We start from the raw sequence: 17970 nt of genomic DNA on the forward strand, positions 1-17970 counted from the left end.
GCTTTATATGTGGTACACCTACCACAATATGGCGTGCCAAATGGTGCCATGTCTGCACCCAGGATCCAAACTGGCGAACCCTGGGCTGCCAAAGTGGAACATGTGCACTTAACCACTGCCACTGGGCCGGCCCCAAACTGAGGAACTTTCTAATGGATCAACAAGACACTTAAATATATGACTAAATGAGAATCTGTTCATCTATGTTCACAATGGCAGCATCAAAATTTTGGTTCCAAAAGTCTGCTACTTAGAAGTCCCTATGGGGGAATTTTTACACCAATAATGTGATATCCCCCACACAGTGCTTCTCCTGCTTCCTTCCCCCAGACTCACTCTAACTAGGCGGGTAGTCTATTTTCAGGCCTGAGGACCAAACAGGGCCTTAAAATCATGCTGCACTTCCTCCCTTCCCGTGTTTAGGGGGAAAGGAACGGAGGAAAGTGTTGAGGATGAGGCAGGTGGGCATTTGGGATCTGGGGAAGTGGGCACGCCTCCCATCACATAGCTGGCATCACATAGGAGCTTTCCAGCTCTTCATGCTACCCCACTTGGTCTCTGAGCCTGTTTCCTCATCTGTACAGAGAGGAGAAGACCCACCAGTCCTGCCTGCCTCACCTTGCAGGTCAGCTACAAAGGGCTTGAAGGGAGGAGAATGCAGTGGGTGCCAGGCTCCACAGTGCAGCTCTGAGGTCCAAAGGGGACACACCAAGGCCAGCCCTTAGGGCTGTCCCTACTCAGAGTGGGCTACGACGAGGGCATGCTGCCCAGGCCTGTCCCCAACACCGGCCCCTCCCAGGGCAGTCCTCAGGCTGCAAGGTCATCTGTGAACCATCCGCTTACTTGCAGCCTCCATCCCACAGGCTCAAGACTCAGGCTCGCTTCGCTCTCTCACTCCCCATTCTTCCGCTGGTCTCAGCGGGCTTCAGCCTGCTCAGCCTGGCTTCGAGCCCCTCTATCACTCGCCCAAGAATTCCCGCAGTGGCCTCCAGCGGGACTCCAAATAGGTGCCCTGCCAACTCATCCCCCACACACCCAGCAGAGCGTTCTCACAAAAATCCCTTCGACTCAGCAGTTCTGCTAGGAATTTATCTGATGGCCACGGTGGCACAAGTCCTCTAAGACACGTGAACAAGGACGCTCACTGCAGCACTGCTTCTAACAGCCAACAACCAGGGGTACCCGAATGGCCATCGCCAGACACGAACGCAGCTGCTCCAAAGAACGAGCTGGCTCATGTGTCCTGATGTGGTGAGACGCTGTGACCCCCAGGCATTCGGTGGCAAGAGGAAGGTGCAGCAGAGTCCACAGATAAGATGACACTACATTACATCCACATCCGTACGTATACATTATATGTGTATCACACACCCATGCCCATGTCCATGGTGCTGTGTCAGAACCTCCAAGCTGTGCTCACAACCCTCAGGGGAGAGGACTAGGGATTGCCTTGAGTGGGGGGCTTTTTATATTATACTTTTCTGAGTTCTCTAAATTTTCACTATTTATATGCAATAATCCTTGTCTTTAAAATAAAAAGTAAAATGGGCAACAGGGCTCAGTGAATCCCCGTGGTTCTAGATCACCTGCCATGGGAAGCCTGAGGTGTATGGCATTCAAGGTCCCTTGTGAGCTGGCCCCTCCAGCCTTACCCCATGACCTGCCTGTGCTCCCAACTTCCCATCACTCCCAGCTCACTAGGATCCTGTGACTCCCTGCTTTTGCATACCATGTCGCCTTTTCCCAGTAACTCCTTCACACACACACGCCATCACCAGTCTAATCTGTTTCCTTCTCCTGGCAGTCCCTCCTGCCACCCCCACCTCCCACCCCCCGGCTGAAAGGTGAGCTGTAAAGTGGAAGGAGCACAAGTCTACGAGTCAGAGACACAGAGGGCTGCACACTTCGCTCAGCCCTTTCCCAGCGGTGGGGCCATGCCATGTGCTCCAGAGCCTCCAGCAGCAGCAGGAAGTGTCCACGGCGAACTGCTCCCAGCGAAGTCCCTCTGGGAGATGCGCCCAGCCCAACAAGCCCACCTAGCCCAAGGTCTCGCCGGCTCCGGGAGCAATGCACATCCAAGGACTGGTGACAAGCCAATGGTGTCTGCAGCAAGACTCACACCTTGCCTCTGAGTGGGACACCTCTGCTCCAGAATGCCACAGAACCTAGAAGCAGCCGAGGCCTCGGTGCGAACCCCCGAGCTCAGTCTCTCCTCCGCCCAGGCTGCCCCGTCACTCCCCGTCACTCCCAGCATGGACTGATCCTCAAGGCTCCCCGCAACTTTCACCTGCAAATCTCCATCTCAAAATGTTTCGTAGGGAAACTGACCTAAAAGACTAGCTGTGTGACACTGGGCAAATTCCTTACACTATCTGTTTCCTCATCTTTAGGGCCCAGAACAGTGCCCAGCACATAGTAGGCACTCAACATTCTTCTGGAACGAGGAAATGACATTTACCTTGCAAGGGTTGTGTGAGGGTTAAACAAGATGCTGTGGATAATGTGCCTGGCCCAGGGCAGGACTCGATGTGATTTGAACAAGAGGCCAGCTGGGGGCTGGCCCAGTGGCATACTGGTTAAGTTCGCATGCCCCACTTCGGCGGCCCAGGTTTCCTTGTTCGGATCCTGGACGTGGACCTATACACTGCTCATCAAGCCATGCTGTGGTGGTATCCCACATAGAAAGTGGAGGAGGACTGGCACCAGATGTTAGGTCAAGGCCACTCTTCCTCACCAAAAACAAAAAAACAGGCCAGCTGAACCAAGGATGTATTTGATCCATTAACCAGGATACTAGTGAGAAACCTACAAGGAACATTCTATTCAGATTTTCTGCAGTCACTTGTGGAAAGTGTCCATAATTTAAACAACTCCATAAGAACCTAGTGACCATCACAGAGGACCTACTATGTGGCAGACACTACATAATCTATAGTCTTCAAAACGAGGTAGGTCATATTAGCCCCAGGTTTCAGATGAAGACATTGAAACTCAGAGAGATGAAGATTCTTACCTAAAGTCACAAAATGGGTCACGAGCAGAGCCAGGCTTAAACTAGAGCACACCAGCTCCAGCGCCTGCACTTGAGTGGAGGCAGGCTCACAGCGGGGCCTTCCTGGCAGCACCCTCACACCAAGCACAGGCTCCAGGGCAGTGGAAGGGCTCTTTATTGTCAGCGAGACCACCAGCCCAAAAGGGCACCAAGGCTCCGGGCCGGGACCCAGGCACCAACCAGGATGCAGGCTCGTCGGTGGGAGGGGGCGAGGGGGCTTCAGGTCGTAGAACCGTCCTTGGCTCACACAGCACCATGCAAATACAGAGCTAAAAACTTCCTGAATGTCTCTGGCTGGAAACCAGTCGGCCCAACAGGTTCCTGGAAAGAACACAGCCCATTAGGATCCTGCTACTAGGTTTAATGGCAGCAATTAAAACAAAGGTCGGTTTTCTGCAAATCCTAAGTGCCTGGACAACAAGCCTTCCTCTTGAGGACCAAGGAGGGGCCCTGGGAGCTGGCCCAAAGAGACGCCCGAGGGGCTGGGCGGAGAGGAGGAGGGACAGGAAGCACTCCCAGCACCGTCCAGCCAGATCATCTGCGGACACTACCTCACCCCTAATCCCTCTCACTTGACCACCACAAACAAACAGACGATAGTCCCTCACTCGTTCCACACACGTATCAGGCACCTTCTCTCTCCGTACTGGGCCTGTGCCCAGTGCGGGGAACCCAAGAGCGACTTGAGTCTAGCTCCTGTCCTCAGGAAGCTTACAGCCAGGCGCTCAAATAGTGATAATAAAAGGTGACGGGCCTCATAATAGAGGTAGGAAAAAGATGCTAAGAAAGCAAGGGAGAAAATGACGAGCTCACTGACTTCCACACACAGAAGAGACCACGTATGAATGCGTCTGAAAGGGCAGGCAGAACGGGCCAGAAAGAGAAAGAAAAGGAAGGAGACTTCAGAGAGCCCAGGACATGCACTGGTCCAGAGAGCCAGGGCGAGGCTGGAGCCCAGGGCCAGTACTCGTGGGGGTGGGGTTGGTGGGGGAAAGGCAGGTGAGCCAGGAGCTGAAGTTGGAGAGGTAAAGAGGAGCCATCTGACCAAACCAGGATGGGTCTGGCAGTAAAGTAGTATTCTGGAAGGAAGAGGAGCTGAAGACACAAAGGGGAGAGGGAGTGCACAACTAAGAGCTTAGAGATGCGAGGTGGCCGGTGTGGCTGTGCAGGTGAGAGACCAGTGTCAAGGGCCCAGACCCAGGAGGCATTTCAGGAGTAGAAACAACACTGACAGGTGCTGGAGAACTCATTCTACACTGACATGCTGATAATGCTCAAAGGCTCAGCAGCCCCACTGAGCAAATCTCCTCAGGCCCTGGGTGGGGACATGGGACACAGAGAGACCCACGGCTGGCAGTACCCCTACTGTTCTCTCTCGTCCCCGATCCTGCTTTAGGTCTCTTCAGTGCTGATCACTGCCTTACGTTACATTCTGGATTTGCTGAGACATTATCACCGCCCACTGCATCGAAAGCAGGCCTGGACTCTGTCTGCTGAGCACTGGGGGTACAGCGGTGACAATGCCATGGGAGGAAATGCACATCTGTGGAATGAATGGACGAATGCATCATCCCCAGGCCCTGCCTTCAAGGAGCTCGGAGCTCAGTGTGATGGAGGAGAGAAACAAGAAAACAGGGAATTACAGAATGGTGCTGAACAGGGGACACAGGGGCTATGGGCAGTGCCGGAGGCACTTCACTGAGGCTGGGAGTGGGATGGTAGGTCCTTATGCTAACCCGGAAGGACAAGGAGAGGATGGCAGATGAAAGAGAAATGCGGGAGGAAGGTGAGCGAGAAAGAAGGCAGAAGCCTCCTATTCAAAGCAGCAGCATCTGCTGCGATCCAGAGCTACTGAAGGTGCAGGGCACATGGGGAGCCGTGAGGAGCTGGGCGTGGTAGGGCTGGGGGGAAGCGGGAGGCGAGGGGAAGAGCTGGGCAGGGCTGAGGGCGGGAGGTACCATTTCAGGTGATGGGCAGGGATGAAGTAGCCCTCCAGGCAGAGATCCTAGGCATGCAGTTCCTAAAGCCAGGGCCCCACTCATAAGGATCCCTTCAACCCCACCCCCGGCTCACTCTGGGCAGGACGGTCATAGCCCTGGTCCGATCACCAGGCTGCAAGGGGCTGGACTTACCACAACCACCTTCTTTTTGACCACTGGGAGACACCAAAAATGCTGATAGAGGAGCTGGTCTGAGTCCACCCAGACCAGATTCTTGACACCTTCATTAGAGGCCAGATCTGTGGTATTCAGTTGCAACACCAAGAACTGGAAGACACGTCCATCGGTGCCCACACTCTGCACAACTACTGGCTGCTCCAAAACTTTAGTGTCATTCTAAAAGGCAAAGAGGACAAGTAAATCAAGTCAGAAGCCGTAGGGTGTGAGAACAGCACAGACTGGGCAATTCCTAGTTCTGGCCTTTCAAACAAGCACCCACCCCCATTCTATGGTTTCACCATGGGACAGTGAAAACAGAACGAGGAGTTCAGGGCACTATCCAGGGCCAGGCCTCCCCTCCCTCACCCAGCCTAGCTCTGCCTGGTCTCAGATGCCTCGTAGCCTCTGGGTGACTGCTCTGCAAGCTGAGCATGTTAAAGTAGTAGTTCCTGCCACTGAGAGGCGATTATCATGCAAGCTGCGTGGTACAGGAAGGTGAGCTGGGAGGTTACTGACAGGAAATCCCTCAAACTCACGGCGTTATCTGATAGCAACAATATGACCGCAGCTCTGTCAAATGTTAACCTGGAGGGTCAATGAATATAATAAAACCTCATTCAGTTTTCACTCCATTTGACAGATGAGGAGACTGAGACTCGGTGAGGCAAAGTGACTTTTCTGAAATCACAAAGATGTGCGGCAGTAGAACCCTGTCTGGCTAATGCTAGATCACGCACATCTTCCATTTCTGCCTCATTCCAAAGGGCCTGGCACCTGGCAATGCCCTGAGCCTGCAGGCAGTCATTGTCCTGGGCTTCAGGCTGTCAGAGAAACTCTGAGAACACGTCAGATTCTGGAATGTCCCCTCCACAGCTGTCAGCATCAGGATTTCAGTCAACACATTTGCTAATTCTCTTTCGATGAGTGCCACATGGTGACAGTAATAATACTAGCACCCATTTATTGAAGGCCTCTCACGTGCCACGCATGTCAGTTTTACATAAAGTCACCTCTAATCTCATAAATCTAGTGGCAAATTCCCACTTAATGGACGAGGAAACTGAGGTTAAGAGAGGTGATATAATTTGCTCAAGGTCACCCATCATGAGGTTCCAGCCAGGACCAGACCCCAGGCTATGAAATCACTAAAAACCCTACCATTCTGGTTTACACCCAGTTTTCCACTGTTATCTGAGAGCAGCCCCTCTCTCCACTCCCAGTAATGTCCCAGTTTGGATAATGAATCATACGTTCACCCTACTGAGACTTCACAGCAATCTAGTTTGGTGACTGCTACCCACTGGACAAAGATCAAATAGGCAGGCCCCAGGAAACGGAGCATCCTTGATTCAAAAATGCTGCCCACATTCACCGCTCCAGGGCTGAATCTGACGTTAGCAATAGCTAATGTCAGACCTCCATGTGGGCTACCTCGGGACTGCTGGCCTTAAAAATACCTGTTCTTAGCTGCATGAGAAATAAATAAAAAGAAAAGTACCTCTAAGTGTTAGCTGAGAATTCTGTATTGACTCTTATCTCCCTCTACAGATCAATAAAACTGCAGGTAGTACATAAATTTCTCAGCAATTTTACCTTTTACACGGAGGCTCTTCCCGTAATTGCTCAACTTCACAACCCCAGGAATAATTTGTACCTGGAGGGGCTGGGGGAGGCCTCCTCTCCTACCCAACTGGGTGGCAATTAGTGGCAGTGTTGCTACCCATGCTCTGCTGGCAATAGCTGGCACAGACACTGCAATGAGCCTGCAGGCCAGGGACCTGGCATATGACTATCTCTGCCTCCTTGCCCTGCCCCAGAGTAGGCAGGCAGCACCACCCTTCCAAGCTGGAGGGATCAGGGCTTCAATGCTTGCTCCCCACTCCTAAGCTGGAGGATCTTGGGCAAGCTACCTAACCTTCCAGAGCCTTCAGGAAGTATATAATCAGAGAATGGGAATAAAGATAACCTTCCAAGGATTAGAAAGACACAAGAAGGTCAAGTAAAGATGTGACAGCTGCTAATCTCTTAGCTGTGTAACTCTGGTAAGTTACTTAGCCTCCTTGAGCCTCAGTTTCTTCATCTGTAAAATGAAGCTAATAGTCTCTGCCACGGGGGGTTGCTACAAGGATTAAATAATGCAGTGGTTCTCAAATTTCAGTGCAGTGGTTTGCAGACTTGAGCTTGTATTACCATCATCGGGTGGGCCTGTTAAAACACTGCCTGCCGGGCCCACCCCCAGGGTTTCTGACGCAACAGGTCCGGGGTGGGTCTGAGAATCTGCATCTCCAGCAAGTCCCCAGATGATGCTCATCCTGCTAATCCAGGAGCATATTTTTGAGAACCACTGATATAAAGAACCCTAATTAAACATCTGGCACGTAGCAAATGCTCAATACACGCAAGTCCACTCTACTCCCCATCTCATTTGGCTAACCACACCTCCCCAACCCCGTCTAGTTCCTAGACTGACTAAGATGGGAAACAAAACATTCTGAATTTCATCACTCCTACAGGAGGGCCTCAGGTTCTAACCAAGACCTGGAAGCCTGGCAGCAGCTCTTAAAAACACTCTTCTCTCACTGCCCCCTCCACAAGACCGGGTTTCTAGTGTCCCAGGCCTGCTTTGGGGCTCCCATATTGCCATCTCCTCCCTGAGGGCCCTTGCTCCCAGACCAGGCTTTCCCAAAATCTTCGGACAGCTCTGTGTGACAATCACTTAGCCTGCATTCTGTATCATCTCGGTCCCTGAGACCTCCTCTTAGAATCAAGGGGCTACCACCAAGTGGTATCTTGGGTCCCCAGAACCTGTCCTGACTTGGCAGGCAGGTCTGGGCCATCCCTACCGCCTGATGGAGGCTTGTGCTCAGTTCCGATACTACAGAACAGAGGCAGCGTGCTGAAGCACAAATAACTGAAGCCTTAGGAGTTGGGTATACCTGCTCCCAATCCTTTCTCCAACACTTACTGCTGTGTAACGCTGGATAAGCTGCTTGGCCTCCCTGTGATTCAGTGGCCTAATGTGGAAAACTGGAATCACGATGAAATCTTGTGGGCTATTGTGATCAACAAATGGGGTATTTTATGAAAACGACAGGCACAGAGTAGGCCCGCATTAGATGTCAGTTCATCTCTGTAGGGTGAACGCCTCTCCAGTTTAAAACTCCCCAGTCCAGCAAGGAGTCCCCCCAGGCCCCCTTCCTTTCCTGAGCAGTATAAGGCAGGAGACTGACACCATGCAAAGCAGCTCGGTGGTCTTCTGCACATACGTACCCCATAAAGGAGCCGAGCCTGAGCCAGGGCGTTGCCAAAGGCAAACAGAATCATCTTGGCCCGCAGCTGATCTGGTTGAAAGCGGTGTGGTCGTAAATTGGCTGTCTCGAGGAAATACAAGGTGTGCGGATAGGGGTAAGGATAACCCTCCCGGAATCCTGCAAGATACGTAATGACGTGGGAGTGGAAAAGATTAATCAGGAGCCAGCCCCGTGGCTGAGTGGTTAAGTTCACTCGCTCCGCTTCAGTGGCCCGGGGTTTCGCTGGTTCGGATCCTGGGTGCGAACATGGCACCACTCATCAGGCCATGCTGAGGCGGCGTCCCACATGCCACAACTAGAAGGACCTATAACTAGAATATATAACTGTATACTGGGGGCTTTGGGGAGAAGAAGAGGGAAAAAAAAAGACTGGCAACAGATGTTAGCTCAGGTGCCAATCTTTAAAAAAAAATTTTAAAATACACAGATTAATCAGCCTGCTCCAAAGCCTCGGGAAAGCCGCCTCACCTCAGCTCAGTGTGGGCACTGCAGAGCCTCAGTCAAGGTGACATCATCACTACAGCTCAGGGGCTGGCAAGCTGCAGCCCACGGGCCAAATCTGGCCTCCTGCCTGTTCTGCGCCCACTCATTTACATATGGCTACTGAGTGTCTGCGACAGAGACCATATGTGGCCTGCAAAACCTAAAATATTTACCATTTAGCTCTTTACAGAAAATATCTGCCAACCTTTGATGGGTGATTCTTGCACGATAGCTCTACTCCACCCCTTTCTCTCTTATTCAAGCACACAGATGACAGTGATATTAGTAGAACAACTGAAATTTATGGTAATTATTTTTTCAAAAAGCAAATGATTTGCAAAACTCAATTCTTTTATTAGCAACAAATGACTTGCCTCACACCTCACAAGTGACCTGCACAACACCGGTGCTGAGAGTCAGTTTAGAACCTGCCAGGTCATCATTCCCCTCCCCTTAATGGCTGCGAGCCAATGTTGGTAGGCTGGGGCTTCGAGAATGACTGACCTGGAATAGGGCAAGTGGGCGAAAAGGAGGACGAAAGGAGCCGGGGAAATGTGGGCTCTGAAAATCCCAGAGGAAAGCAGGCCTTAAGAAAGAGAAACCTGGCCTTCCCGTCCGCCTCAGTCCTCGCTTCGGTTGCACTGCGCACGTAAGTACCCAACACTCAGCACTCACTACGTGCCAAGCTCTAAGGCAGGGATGAACACGGTCAAGCAGAGCCTGCCACTGCCTTTGAGGAGCTCACAAAGTCTAAGGGCAGACAGACAGGAAAACTGGTCACATCCATACAGAGGGATGAGGTGAGTCAGGAGGCTTTGGGAGGACAGGTGAAAGCCCCTGATGAGACTGGAAGATCCCAGAGCATTTGTGGGAAGAAGTGATTTCTAAGATCAATTGTGAAAGATGAGGAGTTATCAAGCTGAAGACAAAAAGAGGTGAAAGGTCAAAAGTTCCAGACAGAGGGAAGGAGAAGTGCCAGAGCATGGCGGTAAGAAAGGCCATGATGCGTTAAGCAGAGTTGGAATAAAGGGGATGGGGTGGGGGGGAGGCGTGGCGGGGGCAGGCAAGATGAAGCTGGAGGGGGCAGAGGGCAGCTGTGAAGGCCCTCACGTGACAAGCCTAGGAGTTCAAACTATCCAATAGGCATTTGGAGGCGGGCATGGAGAGATGGGATTAAACCTGGGTTTTAGAAAGGCTCCTCTGGAACTGTGAACTAGGTGGACCAGAGAGAAAACAGCCTGGGTCAGACTGACCGGCTGGGAGGTTGTGGCAACGGGGTGGGTGACAGACAGTGGTGACTGACCTGGGTTGCAGCTGTGGAAATGAAGCGAGGTTAGGAGGAAGACGCTGCGGCTCATAATGACTGAGTGGATGGCAGGCACTGCGAGCCCGCCTGGCCTGACTCCCTAGTTTCTGTCTTGGCTGACTGGGTAGATGGCGGTGCCTTGTTTGAAGGCTTCTGGATGAAGAGTCCCAGTCAAGGCCTGTGGGGCTTCCTCAGTCCTAGCAGGAGGTTGGCCAGAGTTGACAAGGTAGAGAGAAAGAGGGTGTCTTTCAAGGGACCTATGAATAAAGGAAATATCTGGCGCCTGGTCAAAAGGCCCTCAAGCTACCCATTAAAACTCTGAAGTAACAGTGTCAAAAGCAAAGTCAGCCTTTGAGCAACTCACTTAACCTCCCTGAGCCTTAGTTTCCCAACCTATAAAATGGGGATAACTGTACGCAGTAGCTCACAGGCTACTACATGCATCTTCAGAGAAAGCACGTCCCTCATCTCCACACTGCCTGAAAGTCAAAGGCTTTGATACGTACCTGTGTCATCTTCCACATCATAAACATTGCATTCCTGAAGATCAATAGTGGGAGAGATGGGATAGAAGGTCTCAAGAACATGATTCTTAGTAGCTTCAACCTCCTCTCTGGAGGCAATGGGGGGCAGAGGATCCTTGGCATTCAGTCGGGCTCCACTAGAACCACGGACCTGAAGGAGCAGAGATTCTAAAAGGGGAGAGAGACGATTAGTCTAGCCTGCTCCGAGCTCGCAAAGTCTAAGCCCTCATCCCGCCGTGCTCCATGAGTCTTTTACAGCTTTCCTAGCTGATCAGCCTAATCACAGAAAACAAAACTTTCGGTTAAGATGTTAATCCGGGGATTTTTGAGAGGGGATGCACCAATGCACTCTTCTTCCTGGGTTCCCTTCCAATGAACCTTGAGGCCTGGTGGCCCTGTGGGTTCAGGGCTACCCCACACAGATCTTCCCAAGCACCTGCTCTAAGCGGGGGACCCAGAGATGACTGCAAGTTATTCTTGCTCTCAGAGAGCTCGCCAGGTAGTAAGTGCTACAACAAAAGTATGAACCATACTAGGAGATGGTAGAGGTGGGGCAAACTGACCTCCTCTGGGAAGCTTCCTGAGACAGGTAATGCCTTCAAACTAGGTTCTGAAGGATGGACAAGGGCAGAGTGTGTCAACTTAGGCACGATACACATGCTGCACCACATAATTCTTTGGTAAGGGAGGCTGTCCTGTGCGCCGCAGGACGTGTGGCAGCATCCCTGACCTCTACGCACTAGACGCCGGTAGAACTCCTCCCGACCTGGTTCAAGTCACTGACAATCAAAAATGTCTCCAGACAACGCCAAACCTCCCCTAGAGGGCAAAACTGCCCTTAGCTGAAAACCACTGGGTGAGAGTCTGCCAGGCAAAGAAAGGGGAGGCAAACATTCTAGAGAAGGAGGAATAACATGTGCAAAGGCATGGAGGTGTGCTAGTCCACAGCAGAGCTTAGGGAAATAAATCCAGACGACCAGAGTGTGATAAGGTAGGGAAGGAGGGATGGAGAGAGAGAAGCACTGAGACTACAGGCTGAGGAGGAAGGCTAGTAAAGCCAGAAGGGCAAGGTTGTCCTGAACAGCAGGAGTGAAACAGATCGGACCAGTCAGAAAGCCTCACTTAAGTCGGATTAGCACAGCTGCTCCCGGGAGACAGAGGTGTGTGAGGAAACAGATTCAGGTCTGACGCATCAGCAGGCCTGTCACTGTGAATATCCACTGTGGACGTGTGTGGACGCCCTTCACAGAGGTCCCCACAGCAGGCCGCATGCCACTACCAGACAAAATGTGCCTGGAAAGACTCCTTGAGAACGGCCTCCTGAGGAATCTCCATGGAGGCAAATCTTCCTCTGAAGGTGCTGGGGTTTTTACAAATCGTCAAATTGCAGTGTGATGGTAACGGACCAAGGTCGATGATCTTATGTCTAAAAACTGGTTTGGCCAACAGCACTGTCATTTAATGAGCATGTGACCTCCCTTCCTGGGTATGTAAAAAAGGGACACTACATCTGTGGATGGATAAATTCTGATCTGTTTTGTTAAAATACATCATATTCACCCCTCTAGAATAGTTTTCTAAAGCATTTCCTGTTTCCTCACATAGGATCTGCAAGAAGATAAATGTGCCTGGACCTCTCCTCACCCTGGTTTAGACTCTCCCCACAGACCAGGCTAGTGTGGTTTCCAACTCACTTCCCTCCACACCCCTCCTCCAGCGACAGCTCCAAACGGGGCAGTTTAATTAGAGCTAATACTTGATCATGGGCCAACGAGTACTCCTCTATTTATGAGGCTCACTAACTTCCTTAGCGGCGCCACTACCTCTGCAAAGCTGACTCCTCGCCAGGAAGTCCATAGTCAAAGGGGCAGGCTGGAAAAACCTGACCAAGCAGATGTCCTGAAAACCCCAAATTATTCCATAGCTGGTTTCCCTGCTCCAGGATTCCACCAATTGGAACACCGTGTACTCTGAACATGCCTACACAAAACACCTGATTCAGTATTCATTCACTTCTCCCTTCCGTCAGCACCTACTGTGTGCCATGAACTGTTAGACACCGCAGACAAAAATGAATAAGACACAGTCCCTGCCATCGGCAGTTCACAGTTTAGTGGGGCAGACAGAAAGGATATTAGATAATTACAATATAGTATAATGTGTGCTATGACAAAAATAGACATAATGGGTATAGGGAACAGAGGAGGAATAGCTAACCTATGGATTCACATAGGAAGGGGGCTGAGTCGAGTCTTGCAGACAAGCAGAATTTAGTCACATGAAGAAAGGGGAAGAGAATATTCCAGACAGAACGTACAGCATGTACAAAGGCACAAAGGTATAAAAGCTTGATACCAAAAAGCTGCAAGTGGCTCCAGTGTAAATTTGGGGATGGGGGCGGGAGAGTCAAGCAGGAGATGAACACTAGAAAGACTAGGTGGTGGCCAAATCACAGAGGGCCTGGGAGACCATGATAAATGGTTTAAGCTATCGGGAGACAGGGATGGCTTTGAAACGGGAGGGACATAAAAAGACTTGCACTTTAGAAAGATCACTCTCGCAGCTGTGTGGACAATGGATTCGGAAAAGGAGGAAAGCACGAATGGGGTAAGAAAGCTCTTGCAGTGGAAGGTGAGCTTTGTGAGGGGAGAGACTGTGTGCTTCAGTCCTTCCTTACCGTCCACATTTAGGCACTCAGAGGCACTCAACAGATAGGGTTGAGTTAACAGTCTTGGAAAGAAGTGACTAAAACAAAAAAGGCTGGGCTATGGCTAATGATATTAAGGTTGTCTCTGAGCTTACAAATTGGACCATGAAGGATGGAAACGAGGATAGGTACTGAGGGATGGGGGGTTGATGTGAGCTGGTGGTGGGGCTAAGAGTAGAAAGATAAAAAACAGACCAAGGCTTTCTGGTGTCCAAGATGACCAACCTCGATTCCAGGTGGTGGATAACCTGTAGTTCTGGGCGCAGATTCGCTTGGCCAGAGAAGGATGCTTGAGAATCTGGGATTTACACAGCTGTATCAGGCTGTCCACAATGACTGGGCTTGGAGAAGAGAAGAGACACTTGGAGATATAAAGCAACAGGTTGACTCCAAGATCCACCAAATGGAAATCTTATTGATTCAGGGGACACTTACCAGTAGGTCTCTCGTTTGGGGATGTCTTCAGTGGAGTGCCAGAGACGGGCATGAGAGATCACGTTCAGAACACGTTCATCTTGGTTCTCTATGTGGTTCCTTGGATCCTCAACAAGGCCAAGCACTTTCTTGGGAAGGCCTTCTATTAACTTGGCCTTGGTAAGCCAGAGGGCCTGCTTTACACCTTTGGGGTAACCAGTCACAAAAAACAAAAACAAGACGATGATTCAGGAAGAGACGCTTAAGCCTGCAGGCAGCATCTTGGGGAAAAGGCTGCCTCGAGAAAGACGGGATTTGTTCTGCGACATCTAAAGGGTAAGAACTAAAAACAGCGAAGCTAGGACAGCCCAATTTCAACTCAACCTCAAGAATGACCGCCTACTTAAGGATGGTTAACAGTTGATTACTGAGGCCGTGAGTGCCTGCCACGGGAGGAATTCAAAGATGGATGAGATCATAAGGCTGAATCTTGCAGGCAAGGGTCTGTCTGCTGGCTGCAGGGTTCAGACAGACCCTGGACTATGGAACTAGATCACTGGATCCCAATCTTTCAGAACCTAGGTCTCTTCTACTAACCCACACCCCAGCCTCTGGAAAAGCTCCTGTACACCATATATACCTCATTTATCAGGTGTAGGCTAAGCAGCCTACAGAAGCCCAAGCTGTTTTACCAAGGGAAAGCAGCTTTTGGAAATAATGGAAATAACTTTTGGATCATGAATAACTTGAGAAGCCCTGAGTTTGGGAGCACTTAGATAATTTTTCACATCTCATCTAACCCTGAGATTCTATAATGAACGATTTTATAAGCAGATTTTTGTATGAAGCCCTAAGAAACATACTGTTGAATTTGTCAAAAGGATCATGCTGACGATGTTCTATTTACTACAGAGGGCCCTCTGTGAAACCTTCTGAAGCCCTCCCTGGCCTTCGCACAGGAAGGAGGGGCTTTTCCTGGGTCCAGGACTGTTTCATCTTTCAGACACGGTGAACTGTGTAACTGAAAATGTTCTTCTCCATACCAAGGGTCAACAAACTCTCTCCTAAAGGGCTAGATAAAAACTATTTTCAGCTTCCGAGCCCTACAGTCTCTACCACACTTACTCAACTCTGCCACTGCAGCACAAGAGCAGCCACAGGCAACAAGGAAACGAGTGGGCATGGCTGTGTTCTAATAAAACTATTTACAGGCAACTGGCCTAGTCAGCTGACCCCATCTCTGCACCATTTGTTGACTGCCAGCAAGCCGAGAGCCCCTTTCGCAAGCAGTACCTCAGAAGGGATGTTTTTGTACTCTCCTCATGGTTTTCTTTTTCCTTTGTGCTGATTTCCTCACCTATCTAGTTTTAATTTAACATAGCTGTGTTGTAAAATTTCTGTAAGATGCCCCAAATACTTTTCAGGAAAAGACAGAGTACAAACAAACCAAAGCAGATGGGATTCAGACTGCTTAGTCTTCAAATATCAAGGAGCCTCGGCTCCTCTCAGCGGGACAGGCTGTGGTGCCAGGCAAAACTCCCTTGCTTCACTTCCCCAGACCCGGCTTCCCGAAGGGAGGGACAGGCCAGACCCAGCGCCCTGAGTCCTGCATTAAAGCCCACACCCCAGTCCTCCACCCTCAGATCAAAGTGAACGCTGTATTCCTTTCAGTGACTGTGCCCACAAGTTGGCAGAGGGTTAGTGACTGCTTTGGTTGGCAGGCTATCCATCCTGGCTGGAAAAACACCACTATGACTCAGAGACACATCTTCCTTTGAAAAGCTATGTCTAGGATTAAAAGGAGCCATGACACTTTGGGGAAGACACCCTCAGGCAATTTCTTTTGAGGTAATAAATGAAAGGCAATGAGACTTTTCACTTTAAGGCTTATAAGACATCGGAAACACAAACAATTAGAAACGTAACTTCCGGATTTTGTGGTGCAGCAGAAAAAATCCTGGACTAGGAGCTGGCTAATCTGAGTTTTAGTCCTGACACTGCCATTGTTCCTTAAACTTGAAAATAGATAAAATATTAAGATTTTATGGTTCTAGTATATGAATAATATGTAATATTTAGAGCTGCCATTTACTGAGCATCACCATCTACCTTGTGCCAGGGGCTTTATCTATAAGTTGGATGGTATTTTATGGAATGGAGGATGAAGAGAGGAATTTGCTTCAAGCCACATTCTTTGTAAGTGATGGGGCTGGGAGGAGAACCTGAGTCTATCGACCCTAAAGCCCACGATCTCTCCATTACCCCAACCTGCTTCTCTGGCCCTGTATGTTGCAGGGCTTTATTATAGCCTTTACAGAATCTCTCTGCACAGGGTATGTTTTCAGCCTAGTCAAACGAGTATAAGTCAAATGAGTGTGATCTTAACTTCTAAAATACTGCTAATGCATTCATCCACATGGTAACGTTACCAGGGTCACTCAAGGGTGCCAAGTCTTGGGAGGTCCTTCACAGCACTCTGTGAGGACACTGGAAGTGCTTAAAGGCTGGAAAATCAGCTTTCGGGAATGGGTTTGAGCAGCTTACGAGACTGGCTGGTTGACTTACAGTTTTTTCAAACCTAGGATTTATTCTCTGGCTTAGTCCCCAAATCCTGCCAGGTCTCTTTCTTTCCTAATCACTCTTTGGAAAACACTGCTCCCACTTACCTCGACCATTTTGTGTTTTCAGGACCTGTGCTATCCCCATCCTGATTTAGGGACCAAGGAAAAATGGGGAGGAAGAGTGGGGAAACATACTGTCAGTAAACAAGCACCCTCATGGACTCTGGAAAATAATTTCTGGTAAGGCTGTAGACATACAGACTGGTCTGGGTTCAAGTCATTCTGACTTGTTCGTAGTGAGGGTCAAACGGAAGCGGAAGCGGGCTTTTAGGTCCAGACCCTTTTCTTCAAAACATCTCAGCTCTGCCCTTTGACAAAGGACACTGACCTAGGAAACCAGAGTTGTAGTCCTGGCTTCACTATTAACCCACAGTATACCTGTGGCCATATTACTTCCCCTCTCTGTCACAATTAGCAATCCTGTGAAGGGAGGCGACAGGCCAGGAGATGAAGCACTCCTTCTGCTGTCTCTTTGCACCAGAATCCCTCTCCATGTATTTCTTAAGGGTACAGTTACATCTCCGGGGGGTCAGGAGCTGGAGAGGTAAATGTGGACCACCCAGTCAAAACCATCCATTCCACAGGAAACGGAGGCTCAGGAAGATTTAGCCACTTGCCCAAAATCACACGGAGGGTGAGAGGCAGGGCTAGGCCTACAAACCGGGTCTTTTCGCTTTGCCACTCAAGCTCCCTAACGCTCTCGCACGCAGGCACAGCTCTTTACATCCCTCTTAATCCTGACGGCTCTCAGAAGATGGGAAACGCTATCGGCCCCATTTCGCAGACGAAGAAGCCGAGACCCACAGTGTTTCAAAGACTTGTCCAAGGCCACACAAGGTTGGGGGCAGTGCTGGGCAGAGGAACAAGGTTCCCTCTCGCCCGTTCTGGGGCCTCACCCTCGAGGAGGCGGCAACGCTGGTGGAAGACGTAGCAGGCCTGGTCCTTGTATAGCGGCTGCTCGTGAATCGGGGGCAAGCGGCGGAACTTCGGGTGCGTCCATCCCGGGTCCCAGGGCGGGAAGACTGGCCGCGCCAGCCCGGGCATGAAGTGCATCTTTCCCGCGTAGGTGATAGGCTCCAGCCCAGGGATCTCGTACACCCTGTCCCGGGGAGGAGGCTCGGGCTTCCGTGTGGAGCGCACTCCCCACTCGTACGCCCCGCGTCTTGGGGCCCCGCAGCCTCCAAGGCCGAGCCGTCCCGGGCGAGCCAGCGCCCGCCTTGCGGGCCCCGACGCCAACGCCATACCGTTCCGGGCTCCTCAAGACCTCCACTTGGACGCCGCCATCTTCCCGCGCGCAAGGCCTGCTGGGAACGAAAGGGGCCGGGCGCCAAGGCTCGTTTGGTGAGTGGCAGTCACTTTGACCAATCACCGCCAGGGCCTCCTTGCCTTGCCC

At 50.7% G+C, this 17970-nt stretch overlaps 1 protein-coding gene across 1 annotated transcript; it reads right to left on the reverse strand.

The window, feature by feature from the left end:
* Positions 1–3149: 3149 nt before the first annotated feature.
* Positions 3150–17927, reverse strand: MRPL37 (mitochondrial ribosomal protein L37). The gene is made up of 7 exons (XM_001488629.5): positions 17474–17927; positions 13978–14161; positions 13768–13883; positions 10818–11003; positions 8482–8639; positions 5185–5388; positions 3150–3373 (listed from the first exon to the last, which is right to left on the reverse strand). The coding sequence occupies exons 1-7, from the start codon at positions 17817–17819 to the stop codon at positions 3296–3298; spliced, it is 1272 nt and encodes a 423-aa protein (XP_001488679.1). The 5' UTR covers positions 17820–17927; the 3' UTR covers positions 3150–3295.
* Between the last annotated feature and the right edge of the window lie 43 nt (positions 17928–17970).

This window comes from Equus caballus, chromosome 2 (genome assembly GCF_041296265.1).
Source record: "Equus caballus isolate H_3958 breed thoroughbred chromosome 2, TB-T2T, whole genome shotgun sequence".
Classification (NCBI taxonomy): domain Eukaryota; kingdom Metazoa; phylum Chordata; class Mammalia; order Perissodactyla; family Equidae; genus Equus; species Equus caballus.

Bases quoted from the DNA above. Each gene is read 5' to 3' on its own strand.
- MRPL37 (XM_001488629.5), bottom strand. From the start codon at position 17,819: ATGGCGTTGGCGTCGGGGCCCGCAAGGCGGGCGCTGGCTCGCCCGGGA. The intron at 11,004-13,767 runs GTTGGTCATCTT...CTCCCCTTTTAG, and splicing joins ATCCACCACCTGGAATCGAG to AATCTCTGCTCCTTCAGGTC. The intron at 3,374-5,184 runs GTAAGTCCAGCC...TGTTCTTTCCAG, and splicing joins TCAAAAAGAAGGTGGTTGTG to GAACCTGTTGGGCCGACTGG.